This window comes from Phalacrocorax aristotelis, chromosome 2 (genome assembly GCF_949628215.1).
Source record: "Phalacrocorax aristotelis chromosome 2, bGulAri2.1, whole genome shotgun sequence".
Taxonomy (NCBI): Eukaryota; Metazoa; Chordata; class Aves; order Suliformes; family Phalacrocoracidae; genus Phalacrocorax; species Phalacrocorax aristotelis.
In genome coordinates, this window is record NC_134277.1 from 125,058,604 (window position 1) to 125,083,381 (window position 24,778).

Genomic DNA, 24,778 nt, shown 5'->3' on the forward strand with positions numbered 1-24,778 from the left:
AATTTTCCATTTAGCTAGTTATTTTGTTACTCTACAGTCTTGCACTAATTAGCTACTGATTTCTCATATAACGCTTGGATAGATTAGAGCTACTGTAATTTCCTTCTCTACAAAGATGAATTTTCATCATCATGGAGGAGATGGGATACTTGAACAATCCGAGTCTGGATATCTCCTGCCATGTATCTGCAGTAAACTGATGCTAGCAATCTTTTTTTCTGTTTAGCTGTATATGTCTGGAGATAATTGTCCATTCATTTAAAATTTCTTCCAAAACGTTACCTAGTATTGCTTTGGTGAAAGATACATGGGTTTTAGTCTCTCAGTGCACTCTTCATCCCATTCTGATTTTCCATTTTAAATTTCCCATTCCATAGCCCACTCTTGTCAACAGTGCTGCCATTTCTCAAACACTGTATGTCACTGTTCTCATTTAAAAAAAAAAAAGGGAAGCAGTTTTCACTTTATTGTAAAGGCATACTTAGTCTGTCGTCTCAAATTCAGCACACAGTGTACATATTCCTTCTTTGCTTATTCTTTTTTAATGTGTATGGTTAAATAACATTTTTACTAGTTTCCTTTGTTTTCCTTTGCTCTACCTTGCTTTTCAGTTCAATTGACTTAGTTAATCTCTTGCCTTAGTTTTGAAAATTTGTTATTTTTAAATTAAAAGCATTCTGAACTAATTTTACTGTGAACGAATATAAATATTGAGGGATTTAAAAAAAATCATACAAAAATCTTATTCAATAACAGTCAAGACTAGCTTTTCATCAAAGTACAATATTTTCTGTTGGGTTTTTTTTTCCCTCTCAGCAATATCTCACAATTAAATTTTCAAACAGATGTCATTGCCAATGCATGGCAGGCTTATAAACAAAATAAACAAAACAGTTACATAGTAGAGAATTTTTTGGGTATCTTTACTACTTTTGACCTGAAAGAAATGGTCAAACAGACCTACTGACTTGAATATTCATATATTGGTCCAGGTGAAGACTGGAAACTATTAACTGGAAAGGCTTTGAGAGACTGAAAACTGTATTGGAGAAGGAGCCATTGTACACAGTGATCTATAATAATCACTACTATTTCTAGTGTGATATATAGAAAGCTCTATGATATGGTTTTGCATATCTAAAAGTGTATATAACATAAAAACTAATGAGAAATGAGTGATTTCTCAGATTTGTTAGGCTCCTCAGTTTGAGTATATAGAAGCAATGCTTTGGTATCTTTTATTGGCTTCATTTCTGAAATGCACAAGACATATTTCTCTTTACATCTAAAGATGTCAGAAGAAAGCAAGACCATTTAACAGTTTATCACAATCAAACAGGTTACTTGACTTTTATAGCACTGATATTACTAAATATCATTAGTCTAATTAACATGCTAATCCACTGTAAGAATTAGGTGGATTATTTAATGCAGTTTTCTTACTTTAATAAACTAAATTAAGACAAGAGGTTAGGTACACCTACATAGCATGATGTAGATGTTACATACATATGCTAGTTTCTCAGTTATAAATGAGATTAACTTGGAGGATTATATGGTCACCTGTCATCAATCATGGCTCACAGAAAGTTGGCACAGGCACTCTTTTGGATAGTGTAAAGAACCCCCTTTGTAGTAGAAAGAGCAAGCTAACTTCAGCTGTGTAAAAAGCAGATTACAGCAACTTTTGAGAGGGATCACACTGCTCTGTTGTTGGAAAGTGTGATTCTGCCAGTTACTTCTTCTCCTCAGATTGCACAGTTATGGTTTTTTCCCCTATTTTTTCAGTTTAATGTGTTCAGGCTATGACAACTCTTGTGATGCTGAAGTTTAACCTGTTGGTAAGAGGAGCTATTTGCAATCTATTATTTAGTAATGACAATATAATTCCTTTGGAAGCATTGGTAATACAGCTGCACATTCACAGTAGTTTCAGAAAAGTGCTGCTTTAAGAGCACCTCTTTAAAATTGGGTGGTAGTGTATATTCCAAATTTCTCATGATAATAATGTATTTTAGACGCCTTCTCTTAAACAATATAACTTACCTTAGATTCTGTCTCTGTATTTTAAAATTTTCACACGTTCTACTCAAGTCATGGACCTACAAGCATTTTTTGAACAAATGAGTAAATCTCAGAACACTACTGTGGAATTTCAAGGTCTTGTGGTTTGTCCTCAAAGATGAACCAAATGTTATGTTAGCATCTCTGTGTCTCTCCCCTCGAAGTATAGGAGAGAATACCTAGTGTAATAGTTACTGATTCTACAATACTGCATTTCCCAAGGAATGTGTGTTTTACACGCAAAACACACTGGCCACACAAAAGTAAAAATTTCCTCAATAGGTATAGCCCAATGGTTTTAGCAAGACACAAACAAGAGTTACAGATTCTACCATCAGGTCTCATTAATATGTTAGATTTCATAATGTGCCTTTACTGTCCCTTGTTTTCTGCCTTTTATTAAAACCAGTATTAATTATTCAAGCATAACTGCTAAGTGGTACTGAGGACATATATTCTCAACTCATTTGTTTCCTTAATACAAAGATACTGACATGCACCACACCTAGGTCACCCTAATCATCAACTTCTTCAATATTTTTTCTTTTTGGACATGGCTAAACATGAACAAGTGAAAATATTAATCCTACCTTATTTTTTCCAGAATGCCACAGAAAACTAAATTCAAATTCCTCAAATCTTTGGTTTCACTAGTCCTCAAATAATATTCTGCTGCAGCATAATTCTGTGTATGTATCATGATCAACATCCATGGACTCCTTTAAGAAAACGCCCATGGCTAGCACTAAAAATACGGAGTGGCACTCAGAATGAAAGCGGTTTCTCTGAACCTCACTACAGAACTGCAGGATAGGTTATTGCCTGGGGTTTAAGATGCACAGATCTATTTCAAGTATCTCAAATAGTCAATAAATACAAAATTAATCATATCATGATGAGCTCGCTCATTACTCTTATATTATTTCTTAGGGTCTTAACCAGAGGGAAAAGTCAGTCATGCAGGTGAAATATGTAGCATAAATGAGTCATTAGATGATAGGAGGCTTCTGTAGTCAGCAAGGCCCTTTATCACTGCTGCTGTACTTTAAAGGAAGCTATCTTTTAAGAAAATCAGTCGTGCAAAACTCTCAGAAAGCTTGGGTATAAGCGTATGCCATTTGAGATGGGTATCAGCTAATTAGAAACATTAGGAGCGAGGTTGTTTTCTTAATATTCGTTCCTGTTATCAGCCATCCCTCAGTGATACCATTTCCCTTCATTCCATGGCATTGATACTCAGCTTCCACTAAACCAAAGGTTAATCCATATACTCGGTCTTGATAATTATGAAACATAGCTGTGGAAAGAGCATTGGTATCTCAGAGTATAATGAAACACTGCAATGCAAGAATATGTTGGTAATCCTTCAGCGGATTCCAAAAAAAGCTGTTACATCTGTGTAGCCCATCACGCCTTTGCAGAGATACAGATCCTTTCTTAAAGAGGTCTCTTTCAGCAGAGTTAGTTTGCTTTGAGAGACCCGAATGCTTGAAGTGAAGAGTTTGTAATTCCAGAGCTAGCTTCCTGCGAGCCTGCGTGGCTGTCATTACACAGCACTGCACTGGGCAGAACAGATATGTCCTAAGTAAACAGAAAGCCATATTTTATACAATTTAACACAATATTTCAAAACTGTGCTTGAAAAGTGATCTATGTCCATGCAAATTTGACTTTGTCATATGGCATATGCAAAGTAAAAGATGTGAATGCATCCTGACATTTCTTGATTTTTGTGTGCCCAACATAGCAAACTCAGTATTTCACTCCTGTAATTTTGTGAAATATGTATTTCTCTATTCATCAACATATTATCCAGATTTTGATTAGTGAAATGCATTTTGCTTAAGAAGTTTGAGTTTAAGTAATTCAGTGAGTCTTTTTATCTTTTGATAGCTAGGAAATGGAAGGTGTCAGTCCTCACCAGTGATATGCCATCAGCAGGAACAAGCTCAAAGGTTTATATTACATTGTATGGGGATCACAGCAGTTCGGGGCCTATTTTTCTTGATGGAGAGGAGGGAAAATTATTTCAGAGAGGCAATGAAGACATCTTCACAGTAAGTAATATATATTCATTGTGTTGCCCTCTTGTATCCTGCCAGATTGCATGACACTTCAAAATCTATGTGACGAAAAGACAGGTTTTTTGTATGGTACAAATATCTGGAAACAAGAAGCAGGACTTAAATGTAGAACTAAATTTAGTATCCTTTCCCACTCACCTATCTAAAGCTGATTTGATCCATCATATTTCCTGTCTGTTTAAGAAAAACTACTCATTAATTTACATAGTGCCCAAGAAAATACCAAGAAATATAGGACAACAGATACTTGTTTAGTTTTAAAATTTGAAACAGAGCTACAATATTAAAATGAAATGAGGACATAAAGAATTAGGGTATGGAATAAATTTTTAACTTTGTTAAATACCTGCTGCTTTATTTAAATAATGGCAATTTTTATACCTGTAATAAAGTTTGTCTATCTGAAGCTGCCTCTGCTCCCAGTTACACAAGCAAGTTTCTCCCCCATCAATCTTGTGGCATGGTGATTTAGGTGAGCCAGAGTAGGTCTCTTATCAAAAGCTGCATAGCTTGAGTGTATATATGGGATTGTCACCGTGTGTCTCTGGCAGGTGCCACCTATAGGGCCGTATAACAAGCAGGTGCTTCCATTGTTAGTATCCTGCATAGCACGTCCCCTTATGAGAAAAGGTGTTTAATGGCAGCATTGATGAAGAGCTTGCCTTTTTTCACAATAACCTCGTAGCTGCTCGGGATGTAGGAAATGCAGTTTTTAGTCTTCAACCTGATGGAGTTTCTCAGAAGAATCCAGCACCTCTGATAGTTTGCCAGTTTCCATCTGTGGTATAAAAAACCCCACACATATAAGATTGAAAGAAGTAGATAAAATAAGTAACCAGGTGCCTGACAGACAAAAATACCCTCTTCGCAATAGATTTTGTTGGCTCTGTTTCCTGCTCCCATTATTATAATTAATTTAACCTCTGACTTTTAAATGCAAAATATGAAGGCAGTCCCTGGTTTGGGACCTAGGATTCCCCTCTTCGGTGAGTATCCATAGCACTGAATACAATTAAGGAGTGTCTGCTCTAAAATGTATAGAAAGAGAAAAGCCTCTCTGCTTGTGCTGTGTGCTATATCTCAGTTAACTCTGGTCTCTCCTTGCTGCTCTGTCTCTTTATTGTTTATAACACTGAGTTCAGGGAAGTTCATGATACAGGGTTCATGGTACGGGGAACCCAGTTCACACCCACCTCTACACTGTAAATGAAAAAATGAAAATGAATTCTACAGAAAACAACAGAAGGACAGCAAATCCAGCCTATGTAATACAAAAAAAATGATGCAGCAAGGAGGGAAGACACTCATGGTGTGTTTCCAGTTCCTTGAAGATAAGCATTCTATTTCTACTCTAAAGTTCATAAATAGTTGTTTGAATAACCTTCACACAGTTATTTCCTCAGCACCCTGTTATCTGTACTGGACACACTCATCCAGCCTGCCCAAGAGCTAATCTTTCAAATACAGCTTTTTAAGTTGATTTAATTGAAATGATTTGCAAAAAAGAAACATGAGAGCTGAACACATTTGTTTCCAAAATTCTAAGGTGTACCTTCCTGGAGGGGTAGGGAGAAACTCAGAGGTATGTGGGAGGTGCTTGGGAGACAGAAACCATTTTGTAGCAGGTCAGCGGTATAGATGCTAAACTGAGCCAGGTTTTAGGGTCAATACACTATTGCTTTTTAGCCATACACCCAGTCTCTATTCATCTCCCACTGAGGCCAATATTCAGTGGGGAACAGAATAGCTACAGCAGCATCCTGAAGACATTTAAATGGGGTTGGCAGGCCAAGAGGATTTTTAAGGGTTGTCCTTTAAAAGAGCCAAGCTTCTAATGGTTATACAGAGCAAAGTATATTGTAAACACCTGTTTAAATATCAGAATATTTAATTCCTCTAAACAAAAATGTCACCTGAAAGTTACTAAATAAATTTCTGTTGCATGTCTTTTCCTTTTAGCAAACACTCTGTGTTTCATCAGTTATGTTTATTTTACAGGTTATTACTGGAAACATAGGACATCTCTACAAAATACGCATAGGACATACAAATGCAGGAAACTCCCCTGCCTGGCACTGTGAAGAGGTAAAAGCAGTGAAAAAGATTTTTATCTTCCAAAAGCAGTCATTATGACAGTGGAGCCAAAATACAAGTCAGAAAAAATCCCTGGGATAAGTATATTGACCTCATCAAATGCTTGCAGCTTCATTTAAGAGGTTATTTATGAAGGAGGGTTTTTGTGTGGTATTAAAGTCAGCTTGTGATGGTATGTCTTGGCTGTTTGCAGTTTAGTGAGAGCTGTACATTAGTTTTTTTAAAAATAAGTGGCTGGATAGCAAGAAAGACTGCTTAAGTTGGCTGCTGTAGTCTGTCTTCTACAGTCTTTGTCTGCTACAGAGTGTGTAGAGTTTGCTGAAACCCAGAAAGTCATGGAGTTCAGTCTAGCTAAGTCCTCTTCAGATCTGCAGCTGGTGCTGGGTCCTTATGCACAGCACCAGAGCTACATTGCAAATGTTTCTATTTCTATGTCTCTGAGGAGAAAAACTGTAGCAGGTTCTTTTCCTTCTGTATTTGAAAAAGATCTTGATGCAGATAAAGCAAAGATAATAAAGCAAAGCGAATCAGCTAGTTCTGTTTCAAGCTTCAGTCGTGGAGCATAGTATCTAGGTTTCTGGCCTGGGAATGAAAGGATCTGGCTTTTATCCTTAATATCGGTGATGCACTATGTGTACCAGTGATACACTATGCATGCCTGAAACACTTCCCTCTTTGTGCCAGAGTTTCTTAGTCTTCAGTTAAGAGACAGCAATTTATGAAGGGCTTTAGAAGCTTCTGGTAAACTCATTGTTATAATCGTACTTCAGGGTAACTCTAGATCTATCAAATGCAGAGTGTCCATTGAAGTTAAATATGCACCGATCAGCGTTCACACTGCAGCTATTTGATGCTTTAACTAGTTGTTTTCATCTGGGACTGAGACTCAGAAAGAAGACTAATAAGGTCTGGGCAGTGTTAACTCAAGTTTAGGCAAGATCCTGTGAGTTCGTACCTCTAACCAATGCATGCCTACATTGAAATACTGTGTCACGGGCAGCATCACTTTAAAAGGTTTCATGCTAGAATTACAGGGTTTATAACTCTCTCAATTCAGGTGAGGAATGCTTGATTATAAAGTCTAGGTTTTTGTTTTCCAGGTGTGCTGTGTTTTGGGGAATGCTGGAGTTAGAATATCATTTAAGATACCTTTTTATTCTGTTCCTTGCTACTTTCCTTTTCATAAATGTGTGTGTGTAAGCAGTAAATGGGTGGAAAATACCTCATAGCTTTGTCCTGTGAGACAGAGGGATAGGCTGCCAGCAATTTCTAAAATGTATCTGAGTGGAGAAGCTAGAAGAAAACAGTGGGTTTTCTCTTACAGAAAATGTTCATTTGTACGTTTAATCTTGGTATTAGAAGCTTTGGTTATCATAAATTCTGACTCAACAAATGGTCCTTTGTGGTTTATCATATACCATCCTCTGTGAATAAAGGCTGCGCTGTGTGCTTTGTATAGGACACCCATTTAAATTGAGAGCTTGAAGAAGTCTGACCAAAAAAATGGAAAGGAAAAAAAAAGAGAAGTTATTATCCCCCTTCTCACTTCTCAGCTAGGATATATTAATTGAAATCAACAGTAACATTTTAAAAGGATTCCACACTTCAGTGTGTTCCATTGATTTTAGGCTTACAAATATTAATTGCCTCCTTACCAAATCTCAGTCAACCAGGCACAGTTTTTAGGGAGTGATTCATCAGCCAGGGTTAGGTCATTCCCACCCAGTTTTGGGCAGAAAGTCAAAGAAAAGGAATACATTCCACAAAACACACTCTACAAGAAACCTAGCATTTTGTGTGGTAGTGAGCCAAAGGAGTATAGGCACTGGTTTCTAGACTTCATAGAAGAGAAACAACCTACAGCATGCTCACCAGATGCTTAACATCATTGTTCCTTGGGAAACCTACATTTTTCTGGAAGATCTGAAATTAAGAGAGAGTGTTCTACAATTGCAGAGCATTTCTGGTTGTTAGATGTGCTAGTCCTCCATCGGTGTCCTATGGTTTCTGTGTCTGTCTCATCTGTACTGACATATATCAGGCCTGAAAATGTCCTTAAAGGTGCTGCTTCACTAATCCAAGCTTCCTTTTCAAGATCCATCAGTAGATGTTTACAGGCCGAGATGTGCCAGGTTTTTCAGACAAAATGAATGTCTTTCTTTAAAGTTTAGTATTCAAGCAGTAAAAGAGATAAAAATGTTTTCAGTAATTCTGAATTTGTTCAATATTCAAATTAAGATTACATTCTGCAAAGCACAGAACAGGAGTGAAACTACAGGTAAAAGTGTCTTTGCCTCTCTCTGCTGGTCCAAAATCTAGTAGCTACTAGTATAAATTAGCATAATCAGGGACTGTTCTAATATACAGCAGCCTCTGAGGTGCTTACTAAGAAATACTTTGAAGTACAAAATAACTAGACATTCTTCCCTTCTTCAGCTGGTGTGCATATGGTCCTTTTGCTGCTATATGCTGGAAGCTGGGCATGGAAGAAAATTGTGTGAGGCAGATTGGTGTTGGGGCTAGCACTTTCATGGTTTATTTATGTCACAAGAAGTGTTGAAGAATCAAAAACTGTTTCTTTAATTCCTGTTCTGATAAGAAAATAAGTTAAAGGAACAGAACTGCAAGCATTGCCAAGCTTCCCAGAGAGAACTTCCGTGTTTGGTAAGCCATGCCACCTAGTGCCAGCCCACGTGGATATACCAGCTGGAACAGCATAGCTGTATTTTGTGGGACCGTCCCTGAGCTGATAAACCCTGTTTCTTGGCTGCACTTGAGTTACTCTGCCCTGCACTTTCGAATCTGACTGAGTGAAAAGTCATATTGGGGGCAGTTGTATCCATGGAGCAGACATGCCCCAAACCCATGGTTTTGTGATAGTGCCACAGAGCTCTCTCTGCACAGATTTCAACAGCATCCCACACATTTCCTGTTCTGTTCTATCTGCAGTGAGCTCAGCAATTTAAACTGCAGTTCTTGGTGCTGTTTAGGTGCAGTTGCTGAACCTTTCCTCATGGGAGCAGTTTTATTTCCCTGCACATCGATGGCTGGCCTGTGACCAGGCTGATGGGGAAATATGTGTGGAGCTTCCTGTTTTACAGCAGGGTCAGCCTATTCTTCCAGGTAAGTGCAATACCACATCAGCTAAGTCAGGCCACAGACCGCTGCTGGTAGAGGTGAGTTCATTGCTTTTTATCAGGCCCTCCACTACTTTTTGACCGCTACAACACTTTTTCTGTGTTGTTTTCCTGTGATTACTGGGCATACTCAGGTAAAAGGTTAAGGATCACTGAAAGGAGTTGGGAGAGTCATTAGTGCTTTGAATTTCACAGGTCCTTCAGAAAGACTTCTTCTTTGGTAAGATTTTCAGTATTTGTGTTTGCTTTAAAATAGAGGCAATAGTGAAGACACCTCACATGTGCATAACTACCATGAAGCCATCATACATGAGTCAGATCACAAACTCTATTTTCAATAACTGAGGATTATAGCTCCAGTATGACTATTGCAGCTGCTGTTTTAGTTTCTTTCTTGTAAGTGGCTGAGACAGGCTTCCAGAATACTCTTAACTTCTAGGTGTGGAACTTTAGCAATATTTTAGAAGGCTATAAGTGTTAAAAGCTCCATTAGTCACATAAAGCTTCTATTGTAATTCGAAAGGTGAATGATGCCAACCAATACAAAAATTATTGGGTGTTGCTGCTGTTGTACTGTTCTCATGTCCTGCTTTACCACACCAATCCCTGTCACCCACACTGAATGTATTGTCTCTCTGCTTCAGCAATGGAAAGGGTGTGGAAAGTCTGCTTCTCTTCCCTTCTCTCCAAATGGCATTGTTCTTTTCTGGCCTAAGGAAAGTACAAGGGCATAACAAGATCAGTGTATCCTAGGAGAGATGTGGGTGAGGGATCAAGAATGCTGGGGTAGATTCCCATCCTGTAGGGTGTGATGGTAGAGAGGGAAAAGTCATAACACCACTGGTATTACTTGCCACTAGAGTAAGATCCACCTGGGACAGATTCCACGTCCTCCTCTCTTCCCTTCCCCAAAAAATCATACCAACTGCAGAAGACAAGATTAATGGGATGAGAGAAACTTCCATTCAAAGCTCTCTAAAAACTACAGAATTTCTTTTTCAGAATGCTTGATACTATAGCAATGCTTGGTGGTATGCTTATGGTACTTCATGTTGATCTTGCAAAATTGAAGTGGTAACAGGCATTTCAATGGTAACAGCTGTTGTGGGTGCAGGCTACAGAAACGGGATATAAATGAAATTGAGGGGCAGAAGTCCAGAAAATGGCCCATGAATGTGGGGAAACATACCATGGGACAGTCACTGTGGTACTAAAGAGCTGGGTGGCCCGGAGTTGTATTTATGCCTATCTATGATGACTGAGCACTGAGATCAAGAGCATGAAAAGAAGAGCAGAAAGCCAGGTTTGTGCCTCATTAATATGTCTTTAAGAGAAAAAGAATAGGAGGAGCAATTTCCTCCAGTGATACAGTTAGCAGCTGTAAATGGCTCATAAAATGCTGTAGAGAGAGGCTCGCCAGCCCTAACGACAATGAGTTTTGATCTTGAGTGGTTATGATCTTCCTACGTTTGAGGGCATGAAAAACCTCAGAGGCAGTCAGCCTGCTTCCTCATAGGTTTGGTCTTTGGTCAGGAGGCTTTAATATTATTAGTGTAGGGGGACATAAAATCACCTTGGTATAAAAACCACCCCCACCCCCTTTAAATGAATGTTAATTAATGATCATGAACATTTCATATTGAATATGCTCTGATCCCTACATACAGTATCTGTTCTTCCTCAAATGTTGCTTAATATTCTGGGACACTGACCTTACCCACCTTCTACTTTTCAGGCTCTTCTTTCTGAGTAGGCCATTTCCTTGTTTCTGAGATAAAGATACAATGAAAGATTTTTATTATCAAGTAATCTTGGTGCATCGTAAAGTACAACAGCACACTTAAACCATCCTCTCAATCTGCATTTTGTAGTTAATTTCTCCTCACACAAGAGAGGAAAAAAAGAACTGTGCATTTCTGCCAGCCTCAGTATAAGAGGGGTCATGCTGAAGGCTTTGGAGAAGGCAGTTTCATCTCTAACTTTGTAATTGAAAGACAGCCTCTGTATCTTTTTGCCAATATTATATTTCTGCATGAGCCAGTGAAAAGAGAACATAGCTTAGCTTTTAACTTCAGAGAAGATAGTTTGGTAACAAAACAGTGAAGAGGTCTGGATTTAATACGAAAGACATTGAGATGAGAGGCACTTTAAAACCAATTTCTGAATAAAAAGAGGCTGAAACACTTTCTGATTTAACAGCCTTTTTTTTTATTCAAAGGAAGAATGCCTGAATTAAACTGTTGAGAAGTATTACATAGAGACTTTGTGGCTGTAATGCTGGGGGACTGAGCACCATTCGTTTGACTTTTTATTCTAAGCCATCTTACTTTTGTTCCCTCTGCTCATGCTTTATGATGCAATCTCTAATTATATGTTGCTGAACTACTTGCTGGGGATAAATCAAAGTTGCAGTGTTTGGTGGCTGATGAACCTTTGCTTTTCTTCTTGCAGAAACTGGAAAGTAGATAGTTAGTGTGCATATAAAGCTCAATTCTGTTTGCATTCCCCAGAGAGACAGTCTGGGATAAAAAGCATAAATCTAACACCAAAGCAAGCTTGTAAATTATTTTACTTAATGTTGAATAGGATTTTTAAGGTTTTATACTCTAACTGTCTTTGACGCAGATGTATTTGGAGTCTATAGGCACATTCACAGCTAGATGTTATTCTAACTATAATAGTGTTTGTGATATGAAAGGCTTTCATCTTTTATTGTCAGTGACTGTCTATGAAGTGCATGTGACAACAGGAGAACTGTGGAATGCTGGAACTGAGGCTGATGTCTATATTTCTGTCTATGGAGAAAGAGGTGATACAGGATCAAGACAGTTGCTCAGGTCACAGAAACCCAAGAAATTTTTAAAAGGACAAGTAAGTGAAAGGCAGGACATTTTCTGTTACGTTTGTCTGGCTTTTCTCTCTCAGGTGGGTGGTTATCCCAGGCAAGGTACAATTAGAAAAGAGATAATTACTGCATTCCAGTGTTTGCCCAAAATTCCATAATTAAGTAAAAAATACTTTCTGAATACACCAGTTCTTTTGGAAGACAGAATTTTAATTTCTAAAATAAGTAAGCTGTGTACTTCTGTTTTTATTTATTCTAAAAGTTTGATTTAATAAGTGAAGAGGAAATGAAACTTTACATTTTATATCTGCATTTCTAATGTTGAAATCTGCTGTAATTTGTAATTGTTTAAGCCACTTTTAAGCTTTCAGCAGGTTTCTCTTTCTGACTGTGATCCCATTCATTTGAATGGAACTACTGCCATTAGCAAAGTGATCAAGCGTACTTACTTTTATTTCAGGAAACCTGTCCTTCTTGGTTTGTTCTCACCTTATCATTAGCTGATATTTCAAAGGATGATCTTGACAGAAGAGTTCTATGGGTTTATGGGTCTTTGGGATCCCACGGCTGGAGAATGCTCTGCTTTGTAGATTTTACTGAAATTTTGTTGATTGATTACAGACTGACATCTTTGCTCTTGAAGCTGTACACCTTGGACATTTGTACAAGATTGTTATAGGGCACAATGGACTTGGATCAGGTCAGAAATCTCTCTATAGAGTCACTGAATACTGCCTGCAAAGTTATTAACCTTTTGTTTGAAATACAATATGAATTTCTAAAACTGAATGTGCAAAAATATTCTAGAAGTGAAAGACAAAGGCTTCTAAGGCAACTGTTCAAGTGACACAGTTACCTTATTGTATCACCACAAATTTAAACTATTTCATGTTCACTTTCACTATACTGTCAACCATTACATTAAGGACACCATCTGCTACTGTTCTGTCATTTTTGACTAATCCCTATAGAAAAACTGTGAAGAGGGGGAGTGTCTGCATGATAAGATATTGAATATGTCTTGTGCATCTGTGTTATAGATGAAATGGGCTATTAGAATTTTAGGCTGATTAGCATTATCAGTTACAGTGTAAAAATGGAGTTGGAGATTTTGGCTATGCTATCATGTCATTAGACACCCAACTAATGGTGAAATTCAAATTGCTTGTAGTCACAAGACCTGTTTTTCAAACTCTTGAGCCTAAATATTGTAGAACATAGCACTTATTTTGAACCATTATAAGCTGCTATCTAATCCTGTTGATATTGTGATTGGCAAAATAAATGCGTTTCATACAATGGCTATATTAAATTAGGGGGGAATGTGCAGCACTCAGGGCCATGACATCCAGGGAGGGACCTAGCAGCAAGCTCTACAGTACCTAGAGCAGGTACTGTCCTCTCTCCAGCCATCACGGCAGCCATCACCTAAGCAACCTGCCAGTGGAGCTGCAGATTTTGCAGTTCCAGTAGAAGAGAGAAAGGCATAGGAAGTCAGGCTTCATTAAATCTGCCTCTCATGAACTAAGTTTTTTTTTTTTAAAATTTGTTCTAAGGAAACGGCTGGTTTCTGGACAAAGTTGTAATCAAGGATCCTATAACAGATTTGGATTACACTTTTCTTTGTCACAGGTTGGTGGTGTTTCGTTTGGATTAGATTTTTAATAACTTTGTAATTACTCGGGTTTTCTTCTGAAATGTCCTGTCAAGGGAAGCGTATGTTTCCTAAAAAGTAAGCTGAAATGGTCTGATGCTTTTTGCAGGTCTCTGAGTTGTACCTGTCCCAAATCTCTGGTGTGTCTGAGCTAATAAAAAGCAATAAAAAGTTCTGCCTGGGAACTTTCGACTCTTGCACTTTGTGAACTGTTCGAGACCTTGGATCTGACACCCGCAGATCCACCCATTCTTCCATGTCATGCGATGCAAGGGCTTTTCAGAAGAGTGGGTTGCTATCTCTCTAGCAGACTGATTCCACTTTACTGAAGTTAGTATGTAGATTAACTTGGGGTTCAATGAGCTCAGGATCAGACTTGAAGATCTTGTGAAATGGCTATCACAAACGCAGCTGCCTGACCACATCTTTTCATTTGCCTTGCAGCCTGTCACTGAGCTGCAACATAATTTGAAGCAACCCTCACTTCTCTGCCTTTTCCCCTGCAGATGCTGCTGCTCTGAATCTTCTGTTCTGTAGTTTGCTTCTGATTTTATCTACCCCTGATTAATTCTCAACACCTTACAGAAAAATTATAATTGATAAAGATCAGTGCAAATATTAGGAATGGTAAAATCTAGTCATGTATGAATCTAGCTACAGCTTGCCTGTGGCACCTCAACTTTATTTCCTCCTCTCACTTCTCTGAGTGAATAAATAACTGCCTGAGACAGCTCGGAGTGAGTGATGTGCACACTGAAACTGATTTATGTGTGAGTAAGGGCTTTCTGCCTATCAGATACAGCACCTCATCTTTGCCTGACCTAATTTTGATTTTGTATTCTAGATGAGATGAACTGCTATGAAGAGATCTATAATGTTAGCTTCATATATAATTTAGGGAAAGTTCAAGTCCATTTCAGGCAGGAAAATACAGGGTATATGCTCGTTATTGTTAGAGCCTGATGCTGTGCTTGCTGATCTTGCTCCCACAGTGTGGGAACCCTTTTGACTCAAATGGAGTTAGACTGACTTATGTAAGTAGAAGTGAAGCAGGTACAATGGCATTGTAAAAGTATAGTTCAGACATGGTAAAATTGTTGCCTGTGTTGGATTTGCTTCCCTGTATAGGGATTTTCAGGGCAAAGAACAATTTGCATCCTGCTGTAGATTCTTGCAGACAGGCAGAGCAAACATCGTGACCACTACACCTTTTGTTATTGGTCTGGGATTAATATGAGTTCTCTGATTTGTAATAATTGGCTTAGGCCCTTGTACCTCAATCCAGGAAAACATTTATTTATAAGTTTCATCAGGAAGATGAAGATCGAGATCAAACAAAACCATTTTTGCCAGAGTCACTCCCATTTCGCTAAAGCTGGATTTTTGTATTGCTGTTTGTCAGCCTTGAGACTTTAATAAATAGAACAGGAAGTATCAGTATGCAAGTGCCGTGTATAGAGTATTGTGGGAGTTGCCAATCAAGGTTATATTACTGAAATGGGTTCTGTTTTTTAGGTGGCTGGACCAGGGGCAGGATGATGGCAATATTGCTAGAGAACTGACCGTGACAGATGCCAGCACGTTTCCAGGAAGTAAGTGAAAATTGGTGGGGAGGAGAACCCAGCCTCACTGTAATTGTGTCAAATGGAATGAGGGTGCTCTGTAAAGTAATTACACATTTTTTTTCTGTACAGGACAAGAGCTGGAACTCAAGAGAGAGGAAACTGTAAGGGCGTACCTTTTTATTTAAACCATTCAAATTATCCTTTGAGTGCAATCAGATCAGTTTTCTCATGTATATCAAATTCCTGTGTATCATCTCCTCATAAGTCTTTTCTGCTTGTTGTTTACAAAACTAGTGGGCTGCCGAAAAGTGGAAATTTCAGGAAGGCAATACACTTCAGTTTTACAACCGGCTCACCCGTGGCTTCATTTGCCTCAGTCCAGATAGCACAGTTGATGCTCTTGGTGACCAGAAAAACAAATATGGTAAAGTATTTTTCAGGTGGTTGTATGCATAAAAGATACAAGAAAAGAGGACTTTATAGTTCACTGTGATCGATCTCATATAGTGGTTCCTCTAATGAATAGGAGCGGGTAATTCCAATAAACATTTTCCTTACTTATAATATTTATGCATATGAATGGCTATAAGAACTCAGAAATTATATGCCCAGTTTACATACAAGGCTCAAAAACCATCTCATATGGTATCTTGTCACGGGCTTTCACTTACCAAATAGAAACTTCTTGGCATCTGCTGTTTAATGGTCCCATGGAGCTGCTGCGGCGAGGACAGCTACAGTCTTTTGTAACTAGATTCATCTAAGCTAACAAGTTCCAGGTGTAGTTCACTAATAGGCAGTGTATATATATACCTATATAGAAAATCAAAACTCAAATGTATAATATGGGAGATCAGTAGTATTACAAACATTGAAAGTGGGTGTTACTCTATTTTACTGAATTTGTTCTTATTGGTTAGCAGTTTAGGTCCTTCAGTTCAAAGTATTTGGTCACTCAGACACTGATTAACTGAAATCTCCTATCTACAGCTTTAGGATTTGCAAGTGTCTTAAATGCCTGAAAGCAGTTGCAGAGCACAGTAGTGTCCTTCCAAGGAGCTCCATTTACGATCACAAACTGTGAATTACTTGGTGACAGACCAAACTTGTAGGAATTTGGTCTCTAATCTGCACTGATGCAGTAAGCACATCTTTGTTGCTTTTTAATGCTGTGTCTTCAGTTCACGGATTGCACCTGATTTTATTTAGACAAATCAGATAATTTAGACACTGCAGTGCTTATAACCTTCTAACATGCAGAATTCAACTTCACATTGCAGTCTTTTTCCTGATTTTTATATAGATGCACTTTCCTTCCAATAATTAGTGCATTTCGAATGGTATTTTTCTGACATAAACATGTGACATTTTTATTACAATCTGTACCTTTTTTGGTACATTCTTACATTAGATGTAAAATATATAGGCATGTTACCTCCACAATTTTAAATAAGTAATGTGTATAATTGTGCAAGTACCAAATCTGATGCACAGCTACTAAGTATCAGTAGTTAAAGATGATACATATAATTAAATATATTAGAAAGAAAGATCAAAACAAAATTGGGATAAACTGCTGTTAATTCATTTAGATTGGAAATCAGAAAAATTAATAGTGTGATCTGCAACCTCCCAAGGATTTAGTAGTACTTAGGAATTAAACTGATAATCAAAAAGAGCTTGATTTTTCTGAACAATATGATAAAGTTGCCCTGATATCAGAGGAACAGTTAGTTACATGGAATAACCATGTATTTTTTATAGTTCAGAGCAGAAAACAAACACAAGTACAAAATGAATGCAGATACCTATTATGCAACTCTGCTGCCTTCAGCACAATATCTTTCTCCTTTTACTTCTTTCAGATTTGCTTATTTACTTATATGTGCAGTGATTTACAAAGCATGTAGAATAGTCATGTGCAACAGAAGTCCACAAGTGCTAACTTGGGAACTGTCGTTTAAATTTTCATTTATGGGTCACACTACTTTGGAATAAACTCCTCTGACATAATTTATCTACCTATCTTTCCTAATAAAAAACTATGCATTTCAGATACTGGTAGAACTGCTTATTTTCCTTCAGCAATCTAAAATGATATAATTCAAAGGTCTTCAAAGTGGTGATGGCAAATTATATCAGATGATGATAGGGTTTTTTAATTTCTTGGGAAGATTTATCTCTATATGAAAGTAGAGGACCATTGTGACAGTTACGTGTCCTTCCGCCCCAAGGACTAGAAGCCCCATCTGTATTTTATGATTTGTGGCATCATCCCAATGGGCACGATGATCCTTGGCTGTATAATTCTCATGGTCGCAATGACACCCTGAAAATCTTATGTTATGGATACCATAGGAGTCCTCCAGAGACAGCTGCACCTTACAAATGGGCAACATAGTGTACTGGTAGAACAGTTGTTTAAAAAATCAGCTGTTGTGGCTGGGAACAATAAAAATGGCACTACCTTAGCTTTCATCAGAATTTAGTAGCCATAAGAGGCAATTGTTTGGAAAACTGTCCAGATTTAAAATTTTAGAAGCCATGAGATTTGCTGCAAGAGAAGCTGCAAGATTTGCTTTATAAATTCACGTATGGATACAGAGAAAATGAGTTATCTTTTCCTACGTGAGAGCTTTATGCTCTCTACATGATCTGTTATTTATCAAGTAAATTCATAGCTATATCCCAGTTCATTACACTGGAGTCCTCAGCTCCTTTTTATGGATTGTTTTTTTAAAACATATATGCTGATCAAAAGAAATTTGTCCCTTAGCATTAGCTCTCGGGGTTTTTCTTCTCAAGGCAGTGAAATAAGCAGCAGTTTCTAGATGCCCTTTCCTGGAAGGAATGAGGGGATGAATTGATCAGAGGGGTAAAACTGTTGAGTTAAACACTTGATTAATTATTTTCCCTTGAAAATTATAAACTATTGATTGCAATTTAATGCAAATATGAATTAATATACTCTTATACTTCTTTTTTTGTTTGTTTGTTTGACTCTTAGGTCTTTTTGATGTAAATGTCAAAGGGAGAAATATATGTATATTCAGCAGTCATCAGATGCCACGTCTTGCTCTTGCTCTTGTCAATGGCCATGTAATTGGGAAGGTAGGAAATGCTCTTACTGATTTCTGCTTCATAATTACATTTCATTGCCTGAGTAAAAAGAATGCTGTTTTTAATCTGTGTAATAATTGTGCTTCCAGTCAGATAAAGAGCTAAGAATTGCAGAAATGAACCCAGGAAATTGCCAATGAACCGGCAAATTTAGATGTAGGGCTTTGTCTGTTTTCTCACAGTTTACTATTCTATGATTCTATGATCTCCTCTTTTTGGATAAGTATAAATTCTAAGGATTGATTTTTAAATGCCCATTTTTGCTGTGTGTCTTTTTCTAAGTAACGTGCCTGTCATAAGCCAACAGAAATGTTCCAGATTTGTTTTCATCCATTTTGATTTGTTTCATCCCATCTTCAAAGGCTTAATACTGCTTTTCTTTCTCAGTGCTTGCAGTATACAATAGGGCAAATGGAGTTGTAGAAATCAGTTTTCTGATGAAACTCTTCTAGTGACCAGGGAAGAAGCTGTTTCCCTTTCACTTTTTTGAGTTCTTCCTCTTGTTTATCCAGTGAATAATTTCATAGCCAAAGCTGGTCCCACTCCTCTTCTAAATGGTGTGCATTGGCATTAGCGGGGATAGAGTATTCTCAGTAGAGTTATATTTCTCAATAGGCATAGCATCAGGCTGCCAGGCAAACTGTCAGACCTTGCAGTACTTCCCAGTGTTCATGTTCATTAGTGTAATTCTGATACAGAGAACCCCTTGCAGTCTGTCACATTGCATTATATTTTACTACAGAGAGATTATTAGCTGGGTACTTAAATTTGAACTTTCTCTTTTCTGCTTTGATACTGACATGCTTTATGGGTCTGAGCAACGCATAGAAAATCCGGATCTCAATTTTCTTATTTTTCACTTGTGCAAGGCATTCCTTTTCCCAGGGAATGTGAAAGATGCTGTCATTTAAAATTTTTTGAGGTCCCTGGAGTGAAGATAGGTAAATGTAAAACAAAATGGCAATAGAAAAACTGCAATTAACCTTATGATAGGTACTTAATTATACTTTGAGGACATGCTGGCTCACTTGTTTCGCAACCGCTCCTAAAATCCATACAATTTTTCCTTTACTTTTAGAAGTATATTGACTCTGATGACAGTTTTTTTGAGTATGAAGCTTTTTCTTCAGAAGGTAGTCCCATGGAAATGAAAATTTTCCCTAGAAATATTGATTCTTTGTTATCTTAAAAATGCTGAAAAAATGTTAGATCATGCCATTTTAAATTATTGGGCTAATTATTAGCATTTTACATTTATTAAAACCCTAGTTTTATTTAAATATGAGAATGATTATGGAGTTGATAAAATATTTAAATATGTATTTTGTATCTTGTGTCCTTTATACAACGGGATCGCACAGTCTGCAAACCTGAACAGACAAGCATGGATAACGTGTTGTTGTGCTCTTTCATGTAAAACTTCTGACTCCTGAAGTGTTTTCTGTGCGAACAGTATAAGTAAATGAGGAGAAACACTAAGGCAAATGAAAGAGGGCTGGTGGCAGAGAGTTGCTGTAGTTCATTTCCTGTCTACATCAATTTTATATTCCAACCTTCTTTGCCATGTTTGTAGGCTGCGACTCTAACTCTCCCTCTGAGGCACCCAGGTATCTTTCATGCTATCCTGAGATCTATGTCATATTAAGATGAACTATTTCTGTGCTTTGAAATTCCAGAGTCCAAAATTTTAGGAATTTGGTATCAGGACTGCAAAACTGAAAAATATAAAGACATTTTCATACTAGACTGGTAATATTGTGGAAACTTGAACAATACAGAAACTATATTGTGATACTGTAGTTCGTATAATGTATTATTCCTACTTTGACTCTGTTAGGGCAAAGGCAAGAGTTGCTGTGAGCTCCGTGTTCACCTTCAACCAAATGGTTGTGCCATTCTTGAGTCAGCCAGGAACCCAGGTCAGACTGTTACATTCAATCTTCAAGGCAAAGTAGCTGATGAAACAACAGGATATGCTGGACATTGCAAAGAATTTGTTGTGCATGTGAAGGTAAGGTGGGCAGAGGGGGATTAAGAAGACTTCTAAAATTTGCTGTTTTAAAGCAGATTGTATCTAATCAGAAGTCAGAGGGTTGCAAGCTAAAAGAACGGTCCTCTTCCACCAGGTGGAGCTAAACTACAGTTTAACAGGTAGGCGGCACTTGAGAAGTTATCCTTTACTGCTCTCCTGGGGGGAGCGATGCCAGTACAGCAGCTGGTATATGCAAACAGGGTGGGCTGTTACACAGAAAGGATGCATCTCTAAACTTTTTACTAAACCTTCGAAAAGTAGGAAGGTAGCTACATACAGGAGAGCTGCCTGGCAGATCACTTAATTTGGAAGGAGAACAGGTTCCTTAACTTGCTACGTTCTTTGTGCTCTGGATGTTGTGCTGCCTGCTGAACAATAAAGAGCAGGGGAGCTGTGGCGTAGGGAAGGATTTCCACTATCTAGGTTAGTGCCTGCACAGCAAGCAGCAAATATTCAAAGGCTGGAGGTATACTGGAATTACTTGGTACACATTAATTTACATTTTATACATGGAAATGTGTTAATAAGTGCTTAAAATAAATCAGTATGAACAATGTAAATGTCAAAGTTTATTATGGGGAAAAGCTGGGCTATTCACAAAGGACTTCTTGCCTCTGATCTAAAGGGTGTGTTTCACCATGGTGCCATCATTCTGCTCAACACGAGTCTCTGCCAGGCTCTGTCCCTGAGACCTGACGGGAGCTGCAGCGGAGCAGGTCAGCAGCAGCAGGAATCCTACTGGAAGGTGCATAAAATCAGTTCTGGAGTCTGCATGTTTGAAAGTGTGAGAAACCCAACAATGTATCTGAAGATCAAAGATGACCAGTGTAATGGAACAGTAAGCAGTTCTTTTCTGTATTTCTCTCTGCAGATAGCTTGAGTGTATTGTCAGTGATAGCAGAGAATACTTTTTCCTTGCTGGGATAAAAATGGGATAAAACATTGAGATTTAAAATTTTTCAGATCTTTTTCTTCATTTGCCCAAGGAAAGACAGAAAAATAAAGCAAGAGAAGCTGCCATGGCTGTTTGGCACATATATGTAAAGATCTGATTATATTTTTAAACTATTGAGAATGTGGATGTAGTTAAAATGTATTTGTTGCTAGACAGCTGTTGACTCTCTGTCAAGATTCTGTTGTGCTAATTTGATTTTTATTAAACAACTGCAGCTATACTGATGTGAGTTTGGAAAATGCTGACGAGCTCTTTGCATCCTAGCTTTTACAAATGATTCTGTTTTGTCTGAAATGAAGAACCTGATTTTTTTTCTTCATCAGGCAAGCACATAGAGTTTATTCCCGAAACACGTCACCACTAGCCTGTATAGTTAATAAGAAAACTAGGCTTGGGGGATGGTTGAAATATTCTGATTTTTGGGTCTACAACATTCTCCACCTGCTAGGAGTTTAACAATTGCAGATTTACATTTGAGAGCAAAAAAGAGAATGAAACATTAGTATTTGCTCATTAGTGTCAATGTTTACTAATCCCATGTCTGTTTGCTGATGTGAACTGATATAATTGTTTTTGAATGTGGCAGAGCACAAACATGTTCAGGAGTTTAAAGTGGTATTGAGCCTAAATTAATTGATGATAAAACCCACTAATGAATAATTAAGATGTAAACTGATTAAGTGGGAAAATCCTTTGAATATATCCTAGACTTTGCCTAAATCCTAACAGAAATTGGAATGCTTTCATATGTAATCTTTCACTTACTCAAATTATGTGGTCAGTCTTTCTGTTCACAAAGGAATAAGCAAGGCCAAGATATATCTCTGTGTGTGTACACATAACAATGCAGGACACTGTGAAGAACCTAAAGTTAATCTGAAATGTTATTAGAAGTTAATAATATTTAAGTATTAAGAAACATCCAACTCGCCTACCTACATCAATTCAATTGTTGAATTCACATTTCTGTTTTCATTTTCCTAGGGCACAGGTGATGAATACTGCCACTTTAAAATTGAGAAGAATTTGGAAACTGGATCTGTAAGTCTAGAATCAGTGCAAAATAAAGGGATATATGTTGGTCTCCTGCCGGATGGCCAGACTAAGCCAGTCATTAACACTGGAGAGAGAAACATTTTCTTCTACCCAGAGGTGATAAAATGTATGTAATTTCTTAATAGTCTACATTTTGCTTTAGTAATTAGGGTTTCTGAATGACAAATTCAAAGCAAAAGTGTAACAGCTAGGTTGACACCATTTCCTTTGTTGTGTTTCAGTAATTTTAAAGGTGAAAGGTTTATTATGCCCATGTTTAATTTCTCCTGTGTAGCTAGTTATTTTTTTCTTCATTTCTTTCTTTTTATCACAAAAATGGTGTAGAAAAAATCTATTTTATTACTGAACAAATAAACTTTTGAGCATAAGAATTGAAACAGATGACAAGTTAGAGATGGAGTTGACTTCCTGGGTCTATTCCCCATTCTGGCTACAGATTATGGAAGCCTGGGAGATGTTGTCTTGCTGTCAGCTATACCACAGTCTTTCCTGATTTTATAGGGAAAGTAGTAGACCTTAGAGAGGGCCTGCTTGGCAGTGTTTGGTTTCTTTTTTAATGGTGCAAAATGCATTGTACTTACCTCACCAGTATATTGATTATGTGATTCTTCTGTCCCATAGTCAGGTTTGAGAGCTATTGCAGTCAGAAAGGTGCCTCACGAGAGAGCTGAGCTGTTCTAGCCAGCTAGCCAGGATTCAGAAATTAGCTTTCAGCACACTGTGGATTGCGTCACTGGATTGTCTGCTTGTCTCCTCTCCTTCAGGAGAACAAAGTTTTTAATTTGGTGAACAGTTGGTTACCAAACATAGCCAGCTGACTTGGATTATAACTGCAGAAAAAAGTGGAATTACAGTACTTGTATTCTTATCTGGTGGTCGTAGTCACAGAGATCAAGAAATTAAACATCTCATGAAAATGCTAAACTAGACATCAGTTCAAAATTGAGAATTCAGTCAGATTTTTGCCAGACACAAGCAGAACAGGGTCATCTTGAATGCTCTGGCCAGCAAAGGGAAAGTATCAAAACATACAACCAGTCTTATTTTTAATTGTTCTATGTATATTGTGAGTGAGACATAGGGCAGCATTATCAAAGTTGCTGTAATGGCATCCCTGCCATTCAGTCCCTGACAAGAATATTTTGGTCACTGTGTCCTTGTAGAAATGAGGAAAGTATTTTCCTTTGTTATGTTTTGGAAGAGAAGGGTTTGCAATGGGATTTCTCAACAAAGCAAGGTTTACTGATGTCATTAAAATAAAGCTAAATGTTACTTCATTACAGGCTTGACTTCTCCTGAACCCTTGTTACTCAGTAAAAGGAAGATAAAAGGAACTAATATTTTCTATGAGAGCAAACAAGATTGTCTGTTTGCCACTTCATATTATGGGAAACGGCCTCTAGCAGTTTTCATTTCAGCATTCCCACTCTTAAGAAAGGAAGCATCAAGGGTGGGTGGAGAAGCTTATCTTGGGGAAAACTACATTTTAACAAGTCATTCTATTCATACATCAATGTTAAATTGTCACTTAGCTTTTCGAAGCAGTAAATGGACTTTTATTGGTATGCCACGATTTTTCCACTCTTTGTGGCATGCTTCTAACAATAAAAGTTAATAATAGCTAGCGGCTGTGCAATACATAGAGAAAAGATTTTGGTGTCCACTGTGTTGAACAGTTGTGAGCTCTGTTATTAGTGTTTGTCGCTCTGGGAAGTTTCAGAGCAAGAAAAAACAAATTAATGTAGCGAGTGACAGAATTTACATTTCATTGTTTCAGTTGGCCGGGAAGAGCCTATGGGAACATCTGCGGCACACGATCAAGAGAAGAAAGATTTCAGAGAATCTCAACTCCAACAGGCGAAAGCCCAGAAGCCAGTATCTCAAAGCCTTTTGAATTTTCCACCCTCAAGTAAGCAACAGTTTACAAACTAGTTGTGATGCAGCATTGTTATGTTTGCCCTCCATGCATGTTTGCAGTGACTTACCTCAGGAAGGACAATGAATAGCTTTTCTAGACTATCAACGTATGCATGCATACATGCAACATAAAACATATTACCGGTTATTGTTTTTTAAAAGGGCATTGGAATGCGGTTTATTGATAAGGCAACAATCAGCATGTAACTGTTGAATAATTTCACATTACCTTTTTCCTTAAGTAACTAGCCACCT

At 37.7% G+C, this 24,778-nt stretch overlaps 1 protein-coding gene across 1 annotated transcript in view; it reads left to right on the forward strand.

The window, feature by feature from the left end:
• The window catches only part of LOC142053409 (lipoxygenase homology domain-containing protein 1-like), a 178,677-nt gene that overhangs the window by 14,279 nt on the left and 139,620 nt on the right, over positions 1-24,778 (forward strand). The window contains exons 3-16 of the mRNA XM_075085026.1: positions 3,958-4,121; positions 6,147-6,233; positions 9,233-9,365; positions 12,099-12,250; positions 12,846-12,924; positions 13,781-13,856; positions 15,394-15,470; positions 15,573-15,604; positions 15,738-15,867; positions 18,451-18,554; positions 20,401-20,574; positions 21,221-21,433; positions 22,535-22,712; positions 24,384-24,515. Of these exons, the coding sequence (XP_074941127.1) occupies positions 3,958-4,121; positions 6,147-6,233; positions 9,233-9,365; positions 12,099-12,250; positions 12,846-12,924; positions 13,781-13,856; positions 15,394-15,470; positions 15,573-15,604; positions 15,738-15,867; positions 18,451-18,554; positions 20,401-20,574; positions 21,221-21,433; positions 22,535-22,712; positions 24,384-24,515 (1,731 nt within the window). The remainder of the gene's footprint in view (positions 1-3,957; positions 4,122-6,146; positions 6,234-9,232; positions 9,366-12,098; positions 12,251-12,845; positions 12,925-13,780; positions 13,857-15,393; positions 15,471-15,572; positions 15,605-15,737; positions 15,868-18,450; positions 18,555-20,400; positions 20,575-21,220; positions 21,434-22,534; positions 22,713-24,383; positions 24,516-24,778) is intronic.